Source organism: Lutjanus erythropterus, chromosome 13 (assembly GCF_056507025.1).
Source record: "Lutjanus erythropterus isolate fLutEry1 chromosome 13, fLutEry1.hap2, whole genome shotgun sequence".
Classification (NCBI taxonomy): domain Eukaryota; kingdom Metazoa; phylum Chordata; class Actinopteri; order Lutjaniformes; family Lutjanidae; genus Lutjanus; species Lutjanus erythropterus.
Window position 1 is genome coordinate 7,745,696 of NC_139329.1, and position 23,750 is coordinate 7,769,445.

Here is a 23,750-nt window from a genome sequence, read left to right on the forward strand (position 1 = left end):
TTTTGATTTGTTTTGTGGGTTGCAGAGTTTTAGAGATATCTGTCGTAGAGACGTCTGCCTTCTCTCCGATATAATGAGACTAAATGGCCCTCAGCGCAAAAAAAAATAAAAAAATAAAAAATTTGGAAATCTCAACACCAATGTTCCTTTTCAGAAACCATGACCCGGTTACTCAAGATAATCCACAGACCTTGTTGTGAGCTGTTTCATCTCTCTAGTAGAAAGAAAGCAGTTTCCAGTAGATCCTGTTGCTGAAAGAAAGAAAACAGTTCCCACATGAAACTGCTCACAGTAAGGTCTGTGGATTATCTTGTCAAGGTTTCTGCAAAGAGAGGTTTTTTTTTCTTTTGCGCTTTGAGCACCAGAAGCTCACTACACTACAGGTCAGAGGAAAAATATGTATTTTTGATTTTAGGGTGAACTGTCCCCCTCTTTTAATAATTAACTGGGAATGGATCTAGAGACTGGTGTTGTCAAAAACATTAATTTATCAATACATATTGATACTGAGTATTTGAAATGCTTTCAAAACTCATTTTCCAAAGTGCTCTAAATGTTGCATCAATGCTTCCCTGTGGTATCAAATATCAATACTTTACAAGGTATTGTACTGAATATTAGAAATTCCAGTATCGTGACAACACCAATTAGACCATCATAATACTCAGTGATGCAATTTGTTTTCATTATATCAATTAGGTCCTGACCAATACTAGAGTTTTGGGGCAGATAATGATATTAGGAAGTCAAAAAATAAATGTTAAGGTACTTAATGGAGGCAGGATATTTTACAGTTTAACAATAAACTTTAATATCCAAATTAACAGGGCACTAAAACAGTAAACTTTCACTGGTATTCTTGATAATAAATAAATGTAAATCAAAACACAAACAGAAACCACACATATGTATCTGAAAACTGAACTAAAAAAAAAGGATCAAATATACACAAAATGCTGCACATAAAACAAAAATTTGATGAGGAAAGTTGTGTCCGAATAAACTGGTGTATAATCACACAACTGGAGCAATTTGAAACCACAGTCAGACACGGACATTAACCTGCAAGCAGAGCAGGCTGCTGCTGCTAGCACTGCTAACGTTAGCCGCACAGTGTAGCAGGCTGGCAGCTAAAGTCAGCCCCAAGTAATTTACCCACAGATACCATGATCCTGTTCAGACTGAAAGGTCGAAGCATTTAGTTGTTGTCATGTTTTGTGCGTTTTCTTACTGTTAGACTAGTCGACTGGTGTAAATTAAATCATTTAATCAAGAGGGAAATTAGTAGCCAGGAACATCCCTACACTGCATGCCACTCATTTAATTGAAGGGTTACTTTAATGAAAAAAAAAAGTATGTTTGTGATCACCCACCACTTTAAAAAAAAATGGTTATTTCCAATCACAGCAACTCTGTACAGACAAGGGCTCTATGTTTCTTAGTTTCCACCTTCCTCTCTGCTCGGCTTGGCAGCGTTGCATGCAGAAGTTGTGTCAAGAACCTGTAATAAATTTCCAATAACTCCTTTGCCTACAACATTGGCAACAACCTTGAGGGGGGAGAAAGAAAAAAAGAAAGTGCTAAATAAAAACAGAGATCAGATGAGGGTCAACGTAGGAGAGGCAGAGGCGTCACAGAGAGAGGCTGAAGGTTTTGCATTGTGTGTTCAAATTGCCTACTGCAGCTTTAAGATTTCTTTTATTACCCGACTCCACAAACAAATGATCAGAGTCAGAAAGACTTAACTGATCCCTGGGGGGAAACTGAGTTATGTTATCAGTCAGTCAATATCAGTATCAAATCAGTCAGTATCCAGAAAGTATTGTGACTAATTACTAAATACTAATAAAATAAGTGAAAAGTTAAAAAATAAAATATATCAGGGTTTCTGCAGGTTTCAACAAGTTAAATTTAACTTTTTAAGATCACTGCACACCAGTGCAATTTAAGACCTATTTCACATTCAAATTTGCAAAAAAAAGTATGTTAATCTGTTATCAATTCATCAATATGAAAAAATCTCTTAATGAAAACTGCCAGTCCAAATATGTAATAATAGACATCTTGAGGATCTTTGGTAGTTAGTGGCTCCATGTTGGTTTCAATTTGTACATGTTTCAGCATGATCAATAATGTTTCCCAAAACAAATTAAGCAAGACTGTAGTTATTTTTTACAAAAGTAATACTCTGGTGACTCTAGATTAGATGGAAAAATTAAAATAAAAGAAAGGATCAAATCCGATCTAGTAGAGATATTATCTTTATTCCACACATTCTTCTTCCTTGTCAAAATCTGGCATGTATATTACCCACAATGCAACTCAATGGCATGTAATGTCTGTAGCAGCAAATGTACCCTCATCCCGCAAACTTAAAGCAGAGAATCTGATTTTTTTTTTCACTTTGAAACTTGTAGTCTTCAGCTGCAACTGACTCAAATGACATCACTTGAGGCAATTTTGTTTTGCACAGCTCCGTCTTGAGCCACAAAAGTCTTGATGCAACTTTTTACACATGCAGCAACCATCCCTAAGACTTGTTAGCAGCCTTTGATAAAAAGGGCGGACTTTATTTATTTATTTACTTTTTACTTCTATTTGCATCAGTTCCTTCAAAATGAGTCACATTTTGAGCCAAGTCATAGACATGTATACGTAGAAACCAGATTGGCCTTTGTGTTCATCTGTGTCACTACTATTTTGGTCTGGATAAAACCGACCGCAAACCACATACAAATAAACAGGGGAGCTGTGTTTTTTCTGGATAGAAAGCTCTTAAAACATTCACATTTCTCAACTAATTTCAACTGCTCATTTTTCCATTCAAGGGTTTATGATCTATGTGGAGTAAGTTAGGAAAAAAATCCTACTCCATGTAGATTCATGGGTATTTATCAATGGAACTCATTTGTTTGATTGCACCATTGCCAATGAAAGAGGATGGTTTGTGTGGATTAATAGGAGCCACGAGTGGTGAGTTGCCTCAGTTTTGTAACTGTTTTCTGGTTTGTGGCACCGATTGTACCGGCTCTTGTGACTGCATCTCAAACAGTATGGCACATGAACATACATATTTACATAGTAACTGTCTACTTTGACACCCTCCCTTGTCTCAATGCTGTGACAGGACGCAGGCAGGCCTACGACTTTTGGGTTTGGTTTATGGATCATAAACCCCTTGAATATTCAAGGATTCAAGGATTCAAGGTACTTTATTGTCATACCAGCTCACCTTTACAGTTTATGGTACGAAATTGGTACTCGGGTCCGGGATTGAGCCATAAATAATTAAAAAAACAAAGTATTTAAAAGAAGAATATACACGAGGCAATATACAAGTAAGGCAAATGTACAAGTAAGACTCTAATAGGTACAAGGATTAAAGAGGCTGAGATCAGCACTGCTAATGCTAGGTCTAAGAGAAACACGCATGAGCAAGTATTTAAAGAGCACATGTTTAGTAAAGTGAGTTAGTCTATAGAGCATGGCTCGAGTTCAGCAGTCTGACAGCTTCAGGAAAGAAGCTGTTCCTGAGCCTGGTGGTTCTGCTCTGGATGCTCCACAGCAGCCTGCCTGAGGGGAGGGGCTGAAACAGTTGGTGAGCCGGGTGGGTGGGGTCCTTCATGATGCGAAGGGCCCTCCCCCTGCATCGTGATGTATAGAGGTCCCGATGCAGGGGGATACCCGCTAACATGACTAATTGAAATTTGGTTGAAAATGTAAACATTATAGTGCTTTTTAACCAGAAAAAACGCAGCTCCCCCATTTAAAATGGATTTGTTCACAGCCTTGATAGCTATATCTTTTGATAATTATGTTTTTGAAAAGGAATAATGTACGTTAGTCAACATTTAAAAAAGATTTAATGCACCCAAGTTAGGCTAATAAGGTTAGTAAGGCTAGTTTTCATCAGTAGTTATTTTGCCAAATGTTGTTAGGCAACTTAGAGTAATATAAAAAATACAATATGTACAATATATATGTAAATATATGGTGACCTTTTCAGGCGATGCAGCACAGCCAGTTAGAGGAAATTAAATTTTAGTTTTCACTGAAAGTGAATATTGGTATATTTTATTTAATGACAACACTGGATGGAATATTCTCTCAAGACTGTACTGAAGATGTTCATTCAGAGTATGTTGTGGCCTTCTGTAATACATCTGTTTTGAACGTGTCCCTGATCCACAGCTTAAGAGGCAGAGAATGTTCAATACCAATTAAATGACTTTTATGTCCGTCCAGTAGATCCATATGATGTTTCTGTAGGGGACAAAGCCACAGGCCATTACATTGTACCTCTGCTGTACCTTTGCCAAGGATAATAGCGCTATTATTCACCTTTTCATTCTCTCTCCCTTTTATACACATCCATTTATGATTCTTCTACGCTTCTCTCCCACTAAGTTCATCCCGGCACTTTTGCACATTTTCCCTCTTCTTTTCTATTTCAGTCCATTTCCCTGCAAACAGTGGGGGGTATTTTTAGACCCACGAAGGTTTCTTTTCTGCAGGAATACTCACCTGGCTGCGACTAATATCACCTTTAATGTTATGCTCAAGGAAGCCATAAAACCAGCATTAAAGACGCAGGTGTTTGGTTTGAATAGCAAAGAAAATAATAATGCCAAGTTTTTAAAGAAACATCAAGGTTGTGTGTTGCTTTTAAACACAGAGAAAAAGAGAATTCTGCTTTTTTCCACCAAAGGACGGCAAAAGAATGAAACAGCATGCGTGAATAAAAATGTGAGCATGTCCTATTCTGTGTGCATTATGAGCCAAAAATAAAAACAAACTAGATACTGTTTCATAACTCACACAGATGTTCTCATAATGATTAAAACCCTCTGGTCTCTAAGCCAAACGCTGCTCATCCCTTCTCGCCATTTTGCCTTTCCTGCTCTGCCTCTGAACACAGAGACCATCTAACTCAATTCGGTCACCGTGATAAACGTGTCAACAACTTGGACATTAAGTCAACAAGGTAAACAAAGAGCACTGAACATGCCACCGAGGCAGAGGACACAGTGAGACCGGTTGATCGGTCTAGTATCAGTGTTCCTTCTGCGCGTCAGCATTTTTAGTCGGTGTTGTCCCGACATTAACACACAATTATACGTGGCGAAAAATATGTGGTAACCTGCATCCGTAACACACTGTTGTGTACTTTCAGTCTGGAACTGTTCTTCCTGGTTTGACCCTCTTTGAAATCTTAAAGCTACAGCATACACTGCTGTTTTACACAATAGTTCCAACTTTCCAACAGTTTTCAGCGGGCGGACCTTTCCTGTTTCAACATGACAATGTCCCAGTGCACAGGCAGACGTCCTTAAAGCAGCATTAACTGATTTCTGCCTGATTCCACCAGAACAGTCACCTAAGTGAGTTCAATAATCACACTCTGTTTTTGTCTCCAACAACCAACTCAACGCAAATGTTGACCTTTTGGTGGTTAAATCTCCTTATAATGTGGTTAACTAGTGGTCTAGTGCCAGACCTTTACTCTACAGTGGATTTATTCAGTGTTTTTAGTACTAAATTAGTACCAGTTCCTGATTGGTCAGGAATTAAATTAGCACTGGTTCCTGATTGGTGAGAATGGACGAATAGAGAAGATTAACAGAAGAGAATAGATTGATATTTCTTTGAAAGTCGGTGTCTTCCTGCATTCCTCTTTACTCAGCTGTCAATGTTTATAGGCTATTACAATGTGCTGATGTGTAACCAATCAGATCATGCTGTGGGCGGGACACTGAGCGAGACAGACAAAGCATGATGCAGCTGCCTCTCTCAATTATACTCACTATAGTTATTTTTTTAGATGCTGATATTTTTTTCAGATGCTGAATATTGGAGCCCTGCTTTTGTCCACATTGTTATCATAAAAATGAAACTTTAAAGAGCTGTTTCATGAGAACTGGCCAGTGCAGAGCCTTGACCTCAACCTAAGTGAACACCATTGTGGTGAACTGGAACACAGACTGCGTCAGGGTCAGACCTGTTGCGGCTCAGTCAAAACACCAAGCACAACATTATAAAAATATAAAAGTGCATACAGCATCTATAAATGTCAATAACAATCACAAACCTTGTGTTCTTTTCAGTACCCAAGACAAAATTAAAAAATAAAAGTGCAAAAAAAAGAGAAAGTTTTGCATGGGGGACTGCTGTGATTAGTGGAACTGGTCTAATTTGCAGATAAAAAATGCAGCGAGTGGACAAAGTTGCAAGGTCGTGCAGAATTTGCAGGGTTTGGATGAATTTGCCTTAATAGCTGCGATCGCAACATTGCAACTTCCTGGAGCGACTGATTAATGCTGCCGTGGCCTCATATTCAACAAATACCTGCGGTTAAAATTTTCAGGTGTCTGCATACTTTTGGCCACATAATGTGTGTTTAATGTCATCAAGTTTCTCATGCAAGACTTTATCAAGTATACATGAGGAAAAAGTATTCAATATGCGGGATTTAATCTAATGGTCAGAAGCCTAAAACTCAAGTAGTGTCATAAAGAAATCACTAGAGTGCACTCTGCATACAGACAGAGAGTAAAACAACAGAGTGAAAGAGAGAGGGAGGGAGACGCAGCTGGTGGCAGCCAGAGGACCATCTGTTCATCACTCTATTAGTTCACACACACACACACACACACACACACACACACACACACACACACACACACACACACACACACACATATACTCTCTCTCAGTGTCACGCTCACCCTCTCTCTCTCTCTCTCTCTCTCTCTCTCTCTCTCTCTCTCTCTCTCTCTCTCTCTCTCTCTCTCTCTCTCTCTCTCTCTCACACACACACACACAACGCACCTATAGCACACCTCTATTTCCTCTCTTTTACAGATCATCTCTCTTTCCTGTGTCTCTGACACTCGGGGCCCTGTGAGATGGCCCTCGCACAAACAAACACACACACACACACACACACACACACACACACACACACACACACACACACACACACACACCTCTATCCAGTCATTCTCACAGTCTGACACACAACAGCAAACACTCCCAACAACTCGGCCAATCATACCATGTGTTTATAACACTGTGTGGAGATGTCACTTTCTGCCACAACAACACACTATGTTGAACAATCAAGACAATCCACACTCTTTCACTACGGCTCATCACTGTATAAATACACAAACAAGTGTCCTCCACCATGTGATGACTTCATTCAAAATGTTCCTGGTATGGAGTCACAGAAGTGCCATAAAGAATAATAAATCTGTAATAGAATAAGAAAATGTTATGATTTATAGATAGTAATAAACAAATAGAGAGATAATAATTGAGATATAAATACAAAAAACAATATAAAATAATATTTAAAAGAAGTTTCATTTATGTGTTTATTTACTCCTGTATATATTTATTCATATATTCATATATTTTTAAATCTATTTACTTATGTACTAGATATAAATTACCCCTTAATTAAATGTATATTTTAAAATGTTATTATTTATTTTTTAATATAATTTTATGTAATTATTTAGTTTTCTTTATTCATTTCCCCTACTGTTTTTTTCTGCCTAGGCTAAGAATCAGTTCCTGCATACATGAATCCTGGTTTTGGCATCATATAAAAATAAATTAATTTAAAAGTGAATCATTTTAAAACTATATTAATTAGTAAATAAACAAACAAATTTGAAAAAATGAAAATGCTTATATTTATGCTTTTATATTTTGTTCTCTTTATATTTCCACATTTTTTACAGATTTATTCTTTTTTCTGGCACTCCTTTGACTCCATATAGTGGATCTATAGAAAATTAATCATCATTTGAGCTTCTTTAGTGAGAATTTGCTGCTTTCTCTGTTTGTTGTGATTAAACTGAATATTTTTGGTTTTGGCTCTGTTGTTTGAACAAACCAACAAGCTGTCTTGGTCGTTTTCTGGCATTTTATGAAGTAAAGCTTTTCTTCCTCAGTGACTCACAGCACTTTTCACCATCACTCACCGTACATCTTTCCTTCATCTGACAGTATAATCTTCCTCCTTCCACAGGGCGGGTAGATGGCCAAGGCCTCCTGGAAGCTCTGCTCGATGTCAGGGCTCCAGACCCCCTCAGGGTCCCCGTCCATGGTCTTATCTCCTCCTGAGTCACTCAGTCTGTCCATGTCCTCCCCTGCACTCTCACTGCCACTCCAGCTACTGCGCTCCATACTGGCAGCTAACGTTAACTAGCCGACGTGTACTTAGAGCTAATGTCAATGGTTTGACACTAATTAGATGACGTGATAAAAAGCTAATGGCAAACTGAAACTAACGTTAATACTAATGGCAATAATTAACTCCCAGCGCGGACGGCCAGCTGTGGACAACTAGAAACAGAATGCTAATGCTAGCTGCTGCTATGGCAATGCTATTTGCCAATAATCCCAAATACAAATTAACAATAAGACTAAAAGTGGCTGCTTGAGTGTAGGCAGCTCAGCAAGCTGGTCCAAAATCCAATGTCAGCCTGCAGGAACCCTAAAATGGAAAAGAAAACAAAGAAAAAAAGGTATGTATTAGTGTATTGGTTGCGATTAAAGTGTGCGCAACAACTTTACATTGGGGGCTCCTATATTAGCTCAATGTCATACGTGCAAACATTTATGGCTGTAATCAATTGAAGCAATAAATTGCATGATGTATAATTGAGTGTTTTTTCTGCATCCAGTGATGTCATAATAAAGTAGTTGGTGTTATGTTATGACTATTTCAGCTTGGATTTCTAGTCACTGCCTCTAGGTAGCCAAGGCGTGTGCTGGATGAGAATTTTTGTCACCCAAAACTATGCTTTGGCCATCAATTTGATAGCTATAGGTAAGGGTGGTGAAACACAGCAGCGTGGGCATCAGAAGCTTAATCGCAATGCATCCTGGTACCTGTAGGAACTCCTGGCATTGCTCTGCAAGCAGGAAAACTCGCTTTCTTGGTCAACAGAGCAGCACTGAGGAGTTTCTTGCTTCAGCTGACTACATCTAACATCAACACTGACTGGACAGCTACATGAAAAGTGGTGAATTTTCCCTTTAAATAATTAGACAGCGCCCCTTTTTTGTTTCAAGGTGAGGCATGACTGCTTAGCCTCACTTAACATGTTTTTAATTTAAACACACAATATGTTAATTCGGCCACTTTGGCATCTCTCTCACATTAAAACAAGAACAACAGACAGTTTGATGACATTGTGAAGCAGTGTGGGATCATGGGAAATGTTTATATATTAAACAACGATCACTGTCAATGAATATCTAACTTCCTCAGTCTCTGATGCAGACTTATCATATTCTAGCAAATAACCACTGGCTAGCAATGGCTAGCATGAAACCCATTATTACCTTGAAAATGTTTTTTTAAACATTTGGGATAATGTAACGACACAACTCAGCAACCAATATAGAATTATGTCTAGGATTTTTAGACATTTAATGTGGAAATGTTACATATTATTGCTTAAATTAAGTCATGTGCTAAGGTGTTTTTTTTATTACGTTTTTAACAAGAGTAATTGACGTGATACTTTGGTGCGCAAGTTGCAATGAATTTTAGCAACAAATGGCTTCATAATAATATTACCTTTTTGTACAATATGTTGTCAGGTCTACTTAAAGAACAGATCTAATGTTGGTGCGTCCAGCTTTCTCTTTACAGTGTGCAGCTGACTTTCTGTTCAGGAGGTAGTTTGGATTTTACATGTCTACCACAACCCAGAATTTCATTTTAGAAAACAGGACAAATATAATGGAAACAAGCCATTCTTCTTTGATTCACGCAGATATTAAGTCCATATTTTTTCCAAGAAAATATTTTCTAGAGCAGTTTTAACTTCTGATCAACACATTGTAGGCCTGCATCCCAGCTGCTAGAGGGAAATTATTGCTTCTTTTCATGAAGGAAATTGCCTATTTTCTTAAACCGTTGTGGTAGTCCAACATCAAATCCACATGCACATAAGTGGAGCAAGTGAATGACTGACAGACAGACAGACAGACAGACAGACAGACAGACAGACAGACAAACAGGCAGAAAGACAGAGACCACTACACAGATACTAACAGATTTAGGAATAAAAAAAGAAACTGAAGGAGCTTGCCAGCTGCCTACAATTCTTCTAAAATCCCCCACGGTAAACAGCAGGGTTGGCGCAGCACACACCACACTCACAACCAACATATGCACGCACACACACACACGCACACGCACACACACACACACACACACACACACACACACACACACGCAAACACACACAATTACAGTGCCAGCTCCTTGGGCGAACACATGTCATTTTGTCTGGTCTTCTACTGTTCACACTTCCCATGCTCTGTCCCTTGCCACAGCCTGCACAAGCCTGTAGTGTGAAGTGTATGTCAGTGTGTGTGTGTGCCTGGCTAATTTTAACACAATTACACTTGACAGTGTGCACGTGCACACATGAAACTGAAGCATGCAAAGCAGCAGGCAACATTTTGGACACATTTTACCCCGTCCGTACACTTGAGCCCAGCTCAACGCTTTTTAGCAGATGGGGGGGGGGGGCACTGCACGGCTGCAAGAAAACATCCGCTGGCTTACACTCCCAGCCATGTGTAATGAATGAGATCTGCTGGTTTCACTAGAGTTTGTCGTCTGGTTCTCTCCTCATGCTTATTCTATTCACCCGCATTTCCGTTTCCTCTCCAACTTCCCACCCAAGCTTTCTTCCCCTCTTCCCTCCTGCCCTCCCCCAGCAGTTTTCCCATTCAAACAAGGATTCATTCATCCAGCAGGCTGTATGGTTGAGCACCAGTGGCAAGATTTGTTTTCTCTACACCAAGTTTGAGTGTTTATGAATGTGCAACTCTTGTCTTTCTTCACAGGTAACAGAGGCTGTCATCTTCTTAGATACATGTTGATTCCACTGGCTCTTCTCAAACCACTCTTGCAGTGTAAAACAATTATTTGATGTCTGTCCATACACACAATATGTTCCCAACAATTAACATTTTCCCAAGATATGGCAAAATATACTAGACCTACTTCAATTTAAAAATCAAATTCAAAATAATGACTTGGCATTAGGGTTGACACCCTCTGGTCAGTTGCTCGATTGGTTGGTTGTCCGACCGAATTCTCATTGATCGGGCAGTCGCTGGTGTTACTTTAATATGGAGGAAAAATTTTGAGCTACAGGCTTTAACTGAACATTTACTGGCTCCAAACTAACACATGTCAAAGTACCAGCACAAATCACAACATCAGTCCCCAGCCTCAGAGGACAGAAAAGCTGAGTGCATGGTTCATGTTCCTTGTGTCAATTCTGAACTTTTAGGTTTTGTGCTCCTGACTCATGGAAGAACTTGCTATGCACTTTAAATCTTGAGTCCTTGGTAACTTTGGGATATTTTTAAAAACATTTGGAATGAATTTGGCTTTAGTATGTTACTAATGCAGCTACTGCCACAGGCTAAGACTAATGTTGGACTAATGTTGTAATATTGATGGACAGTCGAGAGAAACTGTGTGAACATTAAATCTTATTTGAAGCCAAATAAACAACGAGAGTAGTAGGTTGGATGCTTGTAACTGTTTTTTTTTTCATGTTGCTTTTTGGCTGTGTGAGCTGTGTTAGCACTGAGCTATGTGTGGAAAATAAATGGCATGCAGGAATTCATGTGTTTGGCAACACCGTGTGACTTTGATTAGCACCCATTTTGGCTAGCAGGTGGAGTGCACTCAGTGTGCTGTAGCTGATTTAGTAAATCTAGAGGCAGTTATTTTCTCCATGTCGACCAATCAACTGGTTGAAGAGTGGGTAGAATTTCAGATGACCAAGATTATATTTTCTTTTTATTGGTGGACTACTATAGCCCTATATAGTCTCTAATTTTTGTCATTATTTTGAGATACCATCTCATTAGATGGGCTTCAATACTATTGTGATAAAGAGAATCTGACATGCTTTTAGTGTCTTTTAGCTCATTGTTTTGATTTTTGTGGTCCACAAACCAGCCAAGGCCAAACATCAGACAAAGTTAGGAACTTGTTGGTGAGCACAGTGGAGCATTTAGTTGGTAAAGAAGCAGATTTTCCAATGGAGTTGGTGGAGACCAAAACAGACCCAAAAGGAGAGCGAGTATTGGACTCGTCAGGTGGACAGAAACATGACTTCAGTATCTTTACTAACATGTAAGCTAACTTTATAAGGTGATGTCATTGTTGTAGATTTAAGGATCTGTTGCAAGCATGTTTGTTACATGAATTTGGGTTCTGTGAACCATGCTACCGAAAAAGCAGATTCAAATAGTGTGTGTGCATGAGGGTCTTGATTCAGTTATGTACTGTGAATCACTAAAAATTACTTCTACTTTCAGCACATTAACAGTCCTACACATTCAAGTCATCATTTAAGGGTTCTCTCTCAAAAACCCCAGAACAAAGGTACGGATCTTAAGTCATTAGGTTTAAAACTGGTTTCTACAGAAATGTAGAGGATTTCTTTTTCCCATGATCTGAAAATTTCTGCATTTTACTTCATAACTTTTCACAAAGCATTTGACCTGGGCCTGCGCTGAAGCAGTGTCAATGAACCACCTATGTTTGGACTGAATGGGTTTGAATTCCCACAGCCACATTTAGTCTCCATTGTATCTACAACATTCAAATTTTCATCATGGTGTGACGGCCTTCAAACACAGAGCTCAGCTCGAGTAGTGTCTGCGAAACTTCAGTGTCGGATGTCATTGTGTGCATAGCTGCAATTAATTTATAAAAGAAAGTAAAACTGAACTTTAAATAGCGCTGCAATGTTTGAAGGGAAGACTGACCCTGGATTCTGATAATACATGCATTCACATACTGCAATACAGTACAGTCTGCAGAAATATACATACCACTCTTTCTATAACCATAAAAAAACATGCAAATGTCAATCCCACTGCTAAGCAAGCGTTGCTCCGATATGTGTGATGTTGACAAATGGTTTAGTTATTAATGAGTATGTAAGCTGGCAGTCTGGATTCTCCACAAGGCAGCTGATCAATCACTTTGAAATAAATTGCAGCCGGTTGCATCAACTGTTCCTCTTTGTAAGTTCAAAAGTGCAAAGGCTAGTTATAACGTCAGAGATAGAGACTATACATGACTAAATATTATCACTTAGGCCTGAGTGATTAAACAATCATGATATCTGTTTGTAATAGACGTGTCATCAATAGCAATAAGTTTGATAAAATATTCAATAGTTTCACTTAAATGCAAACAACGATGAAGCACAGAACAACTACACCTCAGGTCATAAACGGTCTCTCAATATCAAGCTCAGGGTTTTATCCTTTGATAAAGTAACAAGCCACAGGTGTCACACAAACAGCCATTCATTTAACAGACAATGTGAGACAACAGCGCACAAGTCAGCTGGCTGGTATGGCAATAATAATACAACAAACTTATTTTAACACCTTCGCCCCTTTCACATTTTGGAGTACATAACATGCCATCAGTCACGATCAACATGATCAGTAATTATCGATCTACCAGTATGAAACTTCACTATTGTGATAAATTTTCCAGTTGTATCACTGATTGCCTATTGTCAGTTAATATTTACACCTACTAAGGGTGGACGATTGGACGAACCAGTGGTTGCCGATTGAGTTCATCACCAGTTGTTTTTTTTGGGGGGCGACCTTTGGGCCAATTTTTGTCATTTTATTTTGCAAATGTAATGGACTGCCTTCCAAGAATGAGCCAGGGTCTCTGATAAGGGTCAGACCCTAATTCAACAGCACAATACACACCCACTGAGCTGAAGATCAAGTGGGAGGAGAACAGCCTGCAGAGCCAGTGAATTCAAGACTTATTTCAAACAGAAATGGTGATTGTTAGAACGGCAGAAAGACTGTTTTGGTGAGTTTCGTTTTGTTTTTCTGTAAAGATTGAACAAAGTGTGTTTTACGATGACTCAACAAGATGATTAAGCTTGTCTTAGTTTGGAGAAAGAGAAAGTTGGATTCAGAAGGTGTGTGCGGTTGCATTTTGCATTTAATAAGGAAAGTAGGTGTAAGAATATGTCATTTCTTGACAGTGTGTGAGCTTATTTTGTTTATTTACTGGGCTTAAAGAACATACATAGTGTACTTAACATAGCAAACTTGCAACCTGCACAAATCTTCAAGCTGAAACTCCTAGGAGCAGTTCAAGTCCTACTTTCTCAGGTAGCAGCAGTACCAAACGACAGACAGACTCAGCTTTCAACTGGCTTGTGAACTTTTAGCAGCTTTAGAGTCAGATATTTCCCTCAGAGTTGGTAGAGACCAAAACGGAGCTAAAAGAGGATGAATTTTGAAATTACATTCACCAGTTGAAAAGAAAGACGATCACAAGTGAACGGTAACTGTTGGAAGAGTAAACAGCTACTTAAAAGGTCATGATATGTCAGTGTTGTGTTCACTGTAGCTGGGACGTTTTTGGAAATTATATGACAGCGGCTATTTATAAAGCTGTTTGCCTTTTGTTCTGCAAAACTACAAAACCTATCCTCATAACTAATATGGCCAACTTGTTAGCAAACAGTTATAATAAGGTACAATGCAATGTAGGACTGGGGTGATTCATCAAAGTAATCAACATCATCAATTATGGAAAAACACTGATTGCATGATTGCTTGGATGATGCATAACTTGCGTCGATGCATCGTTATGAACTGCTGTGCTTGGTCAAAGCATGGCTTCACCTCAAGAACAAGCTGCACAGAGCCTTACTGCGATCATCTTAAGTTTGGGAGTGTTTCAGACAGAGATGCAGCTGTAAGGCTCTCTTTAAGGTCCACGAACTGCACATGATTTATCACAGCACAACTGCTCTGCAGGAGTGCTGGGAGGGAAGCACCAAGCAATCTGACAATCTCCAGCAGCAGCAGCAGCAGCGAGGCAGCAGCATCATCCTCTTTACTTTCTGTCAGCATCCAAATAGGATACCTCAACATGTGGAATGTGTCATTTAAGATAGGTTTTCTATTTACTTTAACAACCACACGAGAAAGGCTAAAACTGATCTTAAAGTTTGTCATGTTTAACACTAATGTAGAAATACTTTGACAGTTACATTATTTGCATATTACTGCAGTGATGAAATAAATTCATGTCAGCCAGTTAAGGTTTAAGTCAAATACTTACATAAAAACACTGATTGTCCAGTTCAGGGAGAGGGTTGACACAGTGATTAAATTAACATGCATCAGGGCTCCTTTTTAAGTTGAGGTCCAGTATTTTTCTGATCAGGCCTCTGACATGAGTCTATTACAGTGATTCCCAACGCGTGGGCCTTGAAGGCCCTGGAGGTGAGCCTTGAGAGGTCATAAACAATAGCCAAAAAGTTTTTAAGTTCCAGCTTTATAAGTTTTGAGTAATATTTATGATTAATTAAAAAACTGACTTAGTTTAACAGGCGTTACACTGTATTTGATGACTTGTCACCAACACCAGAACATTTTGTATCTCGACACTGGTATGATTAGTCTTGTGTGTTGGTCAGAGTTGTGATTAAAGGTTTGGGAATTTTCAGATATCAAATTGGGCCATTGCATTCATAAGATTGGTAATGACTGGTCCATTGAACAGGGTGGATTTTTTAGACTAACTTTAAAATATGCCACCATTGTCTTAAGTCAAATATGTGTCTTTTCACGATTATGATCGAATAATACACAAGTTTTTGATATTTATTTTAGGTAAATTAACTGCTATGTTAAAAAGTAAAAACATAATCATTAAATGTATTGATAAATTAATCATTCGAATAATTGTTTACAAGGGGCAGTTCTAATAACATGTCCAGCATTTTAGATATTTTAATGCAGAAATTAGGTGTTTTCATGGTGCAACCAGTCACATGAAATCAACACAGTACTAACTCTGAACTTAGGAACACAAACTTTGTCATTAATTTATTAAGAGCTGCAGTAAGTAAACAGAAATGTCACTGCTGTGATTGTGCATTGGGATGTTAGTGAATTCATAGCAGCTTCATATGAGGAAAATCAGGGATGAGTAGTACAAGAGAAGAGAAGAGAAGAGAAGAGAAGAGAAGAGAAGAGCCACAGTGAGGCTCGGGAGATGTGAGCATGAGAGGGGCCCAGCAGCAGATGGACGCTGGAGAGAGACATTAGTCACACAACAATCAACCCTGACTGGGCGACTCCTCTGCACCCTGGGCGCCCCTCCTCTCTGTGTGTCTCTCTGTCACCAGGCAGGCCTGGGCCACTCCAGCCAGGACAGCAGGCTTCATGGTGTCGGTGCCAGCCCTCAGGAGAACACACACAGGGCACGCAGCCACAGTCCTGCAGCTGCCTTGGACACTCATGCTCTCCCTCTGTGTCGCCTTTCTTCCTCTTCCACTTCTTTCTTACAGCACTCGCTGGCTTCCAACACACGCCAGTTACATGTATGCGTTTGTGAGCATGCGATGTGCACGGCTCTCGGCCGCCATATCCTCAAAAGCGGGCCAGTTAGGTTGTAACGTAATGTAACACGACCGATGTGTGAGTGTTTGCAGTATACCAGAGGGACCTGGATGTGTCTGTGTGCGAGTGTGTCAGCAGGGGGTCTTGTTGGTATACAAGTTGAAAGTGTTATCACAGGCTAGTCAGTTTCTTTCACTCATGCTTCTATTGGACCACTCAACGGCATCTGTTTTAACTGCTTCCAGCATGTGCACACACACATTCAAAGACACACACACACACACACACACACACACACACACACACACACACACACACACACACACACACACACACACACACACAGGTTTTATACAAGAGGATTTTCTCATAATCCTCAAAGCAAACATTGTTCCACTTTACAATGTTTTGCCATGCTCCCTTACGGCCCAAATAGAATTATTCACCATCTGAGGTGATATTTCTTCTTTTACGCTTATTTTATTTATTTATTTATTTATTGCATCAAGGACTAGAAAGCACAAGACTCATTTTTTACTTGTGTGCACACGCAACTAAAACATTTGATATCTGAACAGATTCAGGGGTGCTTCATTTATCTTGCCACTTTAACAGCCTCCACAGCAGACCCATCATTTGCAAGGTAAGACCATTCAAGTGCACCTCATGTTATTCAAACAGCCAGAATGTATTTAAGTGCATGATTTCATGATGTCCGGTCTGTCCCTGAGCTCCTCACTGGTCACTATGGGAACAGATCTAACCTACATAAAATCAATTTCTGCTTTTTGTATAATATTATGGTGAACAAAACCTTTTGTGTGTGAGTTTCTCTGTTGCATGTTTTTTTATATTTACAACTATTTCTCCGGCTGCGTGACCGATTCAAAGCATTACTGTTTCATGATCAATGAGATTAATCATGTGGGAGTCCAGTTTCCTCAAACATGCTATCACACAATCTCACATCCAAATCTCAAATCAAGTCAATTTTATTTATGTAGCACCAAAACATGACAGGGCAGTTTTACAAAGAGCAGGTCTACACTGCATAAGATTTATCAGTATGTGTGTATATCTTGGCTAACTGGATTAAAGCAGACAGGGGGCCTAACTAAGTACAAATACTTAATTACTGTACTTAAGTAAATTTTTCAGGTAACTACTTGAGTATTTAATTTTTTGACAACTTTTTACTTTCACTCCCTACATGTTAACACAAATATCTGTACTTTCTACTCACTGCATTTTCAAAACAGGTTTGTAACTTCAGGTTTAATGCATTTGAGATGAATTATTGTTTTTTTTTTTGTTTTGCATCATTGTGTAACACCTTCTTTCAGCCTACATGGATGTTACAGTAACACATCACCGTATCACACACGACAGACAAGAGGACGAAAATGATATAAAAGACAACACAAGATGAAAAATGCTTGTGACATACATAACAAGCAAAACAATGTAAAAGACGTAACAAGATGAAAATGACATAAAACAAAAACAACGTAAAAGATGTAACAGGATGAAAATGTCAAAAGACAAAAGATAAAGACAACGTACAAGACGTAACAAATAGGGATGTCCCGATACAACTTTTTCACTTCCGATACGATACCGATATTGCAGCCTTGAGTATTGGCCGATACTGATATCGATACGATACAATATCAGCACAAATCATACATACTTTTATTACTTATTTTGTAGTGTTGAATGTTAGAAAAGGCTTGATCAAGTGATGTTACTCAAACAGAGAACAATGGTCAGCAACCAGAGTCACCTATGGATAGAAGTGCTGGAGCAGAAAATGGACTGCTTATTGGAGCGCTTATATCTGAGATTTTAGATGCAGTCAGATAAAATCCGATACTCGTTTTTTGGCTGATATCGGACCGATATCTGATATCAATATTGGATCGGGACACCCCTAGTAACAAGACAAAAATTACATACAAGATGTAATATGATGAAAACAACATACAAGACACCACGATAAGAACACTGTAAAAGACGTAAGAAGATGAAAACAAGAGTGAGACCTGTTCGCAGAGAAAAGGTGAGTGCTACTTCTTACTTTTATACTTTCAAAACATTTCAGAGCCTGCACTTTCACTTTTACTTGAGTAAAAAAGTTGAATTTGTACTTCTACTTGTACCTCTTTTTTTTTTTACATACTCTACTTGAGTACAGAATGTGTGTACTTTTGCCACCTCCGGATCACAGAAAGCACTGACAAGTTGATTTTTACACTGTAAAATGCCTCGCTTAATATATATCTTAGTCACACTCTTTAAAAAAAATGTTTTTGTTTTCTAATAAATTCTTTGTAAATTAACAAAGTTGTGTTTACATATTCTCACCAAAAGTTGTGTGTATCAAACTGATAAACTATCCATGAATATATATATGCATCTTTGCTTGCAGTCTTCTTCCCTGCCATTGTCGGTGCATTGCTACAATTCTTTATGCATTATACCACTGTGTGCAAGTCCACATGACACCTCCCTAAAAGTGAAGCCAACGCATCCCGACTGCTCCGGGATATTCTGGCTTCATTTTTGTATAGTAGAAGGAGATGCATCGTCCATCTTTATATGACATCAACAGTAGCACTATTGTGCTATTATTGGCCAAAAACTCCAAAGGGTAACTTTAAAAATTGCTACCAAGACAAACATCAGGAGAACTAAAGTACCAGGAGATTAACTTAGTCAATACTTCCTGGAGTTGATTCAAAAGACTAATTTAGAACAATCCAAAATGTGTCTACATGTGAGGGATTACAGTTGACACATAACATCTCAAATGTGTTTGGAACAATCAACTTGTGATCATTTTTTTTGCTTTCTGACATGTGATTGTATCTGTGGTAATACGCTAAAAAGTAAATATGTTAAAAGAAAAACGTTTCACATTTTAGAGAGGAGGATCTGCGTCAAAACTTTGTACAATTTGTCTGGCGTCTGCAAATTGTCTGTATCCAACTGCGTTTGGGAGATTCGTTGTGCCTGACACATGCTACACTTGAGACGCCGCGTCATTCTTCACTGGGGTCAAGAAGGGTGACTTGCACACATGAGGTCAAAGGAGGACACCTGTCCTTGACCACGTCCAGGCAGTGGCTCGAGTAATGCATCCTCAGTGGATTCAAGCTCGTATGTAGTGGTTAGTACTTATGATCCGCTGACAAAAGAGGCTGCTCGGTAAGGAGTTTCCAAGGCCAGAAGTCAACAGGCAGAAAAGGAAGAGATGTTTTCTCACCAGGCTACACACCCGTCAACCATGTGACCTTTCTCACCAAGTGGACTGTTTTATTTTGACTGAATCTCTAACGCCTCAAACAACCATGATGCACAATATGAGATTTTATCAGGAATGTTTAAAGAAAGAGCTGCGTCAGATACTGAGCACAGAAAAATAATCAGCAAGAAGCTTGACACCGCTTTCATCTTCAAAATGCCATTGCCATGGGTACTGAACTCAGAACGGTGGTTGTTTTTGCTCACTATTGCTGGGAGGGACATTTCGGTACTGGTACCAGTATCAATACTGGCCTCCAACACTGCCTTAAATACTGGTATAGGTATCAACAAGTGTACAAATCTATGCAGCCATCCGATTTCAAAAGTCTTGATACTTATAATACAATACAATACAATACTTGCATTCAATAGAATTGAAAGTACCAAAGCTATGAAAGAAAAGGGTCTAAATGCTCATTCAAGACTGCAGTGCAGTCCTTACTTCTGTGCCAGCACCGTTTACACCTTGTTAATCTAAAAATAAATAGATAGATATAGGATTGGTACTCAGAATCGGTGGATACGCAAAGTTTGGGGTATCAGAATTTGTGTCTGGAAGGAAAAAAACTGTATCGGAAGATCTCTAATATATAGTCTACATCATTCATTCCCAAACGCAAGAATGCCACATCCCAATTTGAAATCTGAAAATCTCCTGTGGCTCAGCCAAACCTTTAATCACAATTCTGATCAACACACAAGACTAATCATACCAATGATGAGATGGATGATACATTCTGGTGTTTATGTGACTGGTCACTAAATATGTTGTAACAGCTGTTAAACTATGTCATTTAAATACCACGCTTTTATTTGACTAGTTCTGATTACTATTTAAAAAATGAATCATAAATATTAGGGTTGCTGTCTAACGAACTGACATATGGTGATGTCCACTGTGAAACACTTTATATACTTTCTTTTATAATTTTTATATGAATATTTTGGATATTAATTACAACTTAGGGAGTGATTTATGCTGTTTTCCTGTAATAAATAAGATGCCAGTTGCTATTATAATAAACCCATCCATTATATTTGTGCTCTTCATCTCTCACTCCTTGAAGTACATATTCATCAGTTCTAAGACACAATGTTACGATGGTAATTTCAAACGTCTGAAATTAAAACTTAAAACCTTTTTTTTCACGACTTCTCAAGGCTCACCACTGGGCCGCTGCCCACTGGTGGGTCATGAAGGGAATCACTGAACTGTGAGATCGATCAGGTTGCACAAATATGTTTGTGCAGACTGAGCTCATCTCTTTTTTGCCTCCATTTCTAAACCAGACCTTAATCACTTCTCTGCTCCATTACTAGTGATTTTTGTCTCATCACTGCATTCACTCTTTATAGTTCACAATTTCAATTAATCCATTACTGATACGTTCATCACCCACAACGCTGGGAAAAAATAATCACCTTTATGAACATCTCGAGTTGGTTTGATTAGTTCTGACCCGATTTCATGTTTAAATAACAAAGACAGATATTCATTAGGCCGAATGAAAGCGCAGCCTCAGTGAAATGAAACTAGAAAAGCTTCTTTTATTCTTCCTGTGCGCTAATACACACTTGAGAAAGACAGAGAAACTGAGAGAGAGACTTGCTTTATGAGTGGTGAAGAGGCTGTGATTCACAGCATGCACTTCTCATTATTCCACCATCTCTTCTCACAGAGGCATTACCATTTATGCACACACACAGTAATTGGTCACAGATTGCACACTGATACAGTGAAGTGCTTATTTCCTCCTGGAAATGTGATGGTAAAAGGTTTAGCTAGCAGCTCTTCTCTCCGTCCTTCTCTGTTATTCTTCTTCCACCAATTTTTGCTGAGTCAGACCGAAGGGGGGGGTGGGGTTAGAGGGGCGGGGGGTAGACTGTCACATCGACACACGCACACGCAGGAGACAATATCCTCCACCAGTAGAAAGAGAGGCCTGGGGAGGTTGCAGCAATACCAACACCATTTAATAAGTGTGAGCTTGGGAGCATTGTGCCGAGACAGAAACCACATGTGTGTTTACGTGCGTGTGTGTGTGTGCATGCGTGCGTGTGTGTGAGCCTCATTCCACACCTAGTAAAGGAACATTGCACGGCCGCGTGAAAGTGAAAAGAGTACAGTGAACTCCATCTATCCATGTCTCCGCCACAATTACATCCTCTACAGCTAACAGATGCTCTGCTCTCGTCACCACTGCTCATAACACACACAGACACACACACACACACATGCACACACAAAATGAATTAGCCCCTGAACTGTGTTTTCCATCTGTGGTCCATTAAAACTTGGGTAGTGCTTTATTTAGACCGATGCAGGTTGGGAGGCAGAGAGTGCGGCGGCTGTGCATCCCGTGCTGGTGGTACTAAGCTATTTAAAGGCACCGGAAACCCAAATCTACAATAGCTTTCTAACTGTGCAGTTCAGGGTCTTGTGTACATTATAACGAGAGAATGTCTTTAAAGTTCATTTTAATCCATATTTGGAATATTGCCATTTCATTTTTTGTACATTTTCCTGATATTGGGTTTGCTTATTAGGGCTGCACAATTAATCAAGATTTTTTATCAAAATCACAATATATCTGTTTTTTGAAATGGCAGGAGGTGCAATATTTGTAAAAGACAAAATGTGTGTCAAATTTTTTTTAAATTAATAAATGTAATGAGGCAGAGACTTCCTGCAAAAAAAAAAATCACACCACAATCATTTTGACATGTTTTTCAGTCAAAATAAGAATAATGGTGCAACAATGTTCACTGCCTCTACTATCACAAATCATATCGCAATTGCAATATCTGTCAAAATAATGAGAGCAATGAGATATTGTTTCAAAACTGTTCAGCCCTAGTGCTTATGCTCGGCCGTTTTTTGCAAAAATTCCGCAAACCAATCATAAAAAAATCTCACTCAAGTAGAAGCAACAAAGCTCTCGGCTCCCGCCCAATCTGCATCCATCAGTTGGGGAAGTAAAGCGGTGAACATAAACTAATTATAGCCTGCACTTAATGCTGACCCCACACTACAGGAGTTGCGGGCTGGTTCTCTTCAGATTGACCCCTCCCGAGATTTGGGAGAATCTGGGCCAGCCCTCAGTCGGTACCAATGTTAGACCCAGATTATCCTGTAAAGTGTGGGGTTTACAGATTCTAATCATAATCAAAACCATTTTTGCAGTGTCTGATTATTTCATATTCCTCTGTCTACCAAACTGCTCTAAGCGTTATCACAGAGCAGAGCAGGTTGTTCACAGGTTGTTAATGCTGTATTGAGCAAGCAGATAAATAGACAGACTTCTGTGTGTTCATCATATCTTACTTTTGAAAAATCTGCATAGTTGAAAGGAAGTACTGACTGCTAAAAATCTACCAGACTGGAGCATAACAGGAGATCTCTAGTTTAAATTCATAATTTGGTGCAGCTAAAATTATGCTTAGTCTGAGACAAGCATTTACAATGGACAAGTTGGGCAAACATTTTAGCGTCTACCTTATTTTTAGTGGCATTGTCTTTTTCTAAAATCTTTGCAGTTTACTTGATGAGTACTTTAATTTTGTTGCCAATATAAATGATGGCTGGGATGCCGTGGCAGCCTAAGGATTAAAGCCTTAATAATACTTAAATTCAGACGCAGACAGCAGACGTTCATGCACTTCAGTGCGTACTACAAGTGTGGTTGTGCAGACGCAGACATGTTCCACACATGCACACTAGAAAACACGATGCTGACCTCCTGACAACAAGAATAAGAGCTCCTTTGTTTGTTGTGTTTGGCTGAACATCAAGAAAAAGTTGCAGAAAGTGAACAGTGTGTGTGTGACTGCTTAACAAGAACAGGGGTCTAACTCTGCACGGACCCTCACGGACTTGGCAGATGGAGGTTTACGCCACGTGGAGCCTCGCAGCCAGTCGGATGTGGAAACGATGAATTGGCCTTTAAGGCACCCATGGATCTTTTCTGCATGTCATTCCC

The 23,750-nt window shown here is 39.1% G+C and overlaps 1 protein-coding gene across 1 annotated transcript in view; it reads right to left on the reverse strand.

The window, feature by feature from the left end:
• Nucleotides 1-23,750, reverse strand: part of tead1a (TEA domain family member 1a) — a 63,281-nt gene that overhangs the window by 27,456 nt on the left and 12,075 nt on the right. Inside the window, exon 2 of the mRNA XM_084733778.1 lies at nt 7,992-8,506. Coding sequence (XP_084589904.1) covers nt 7,992-8,196 — 205 coding nt within the window. The 5' untranslated portion in view covers nt 8,197-8,506. The remainder of the gene's footprint in view (nt 1-7,991; nt 8,507-23,750) is intronic.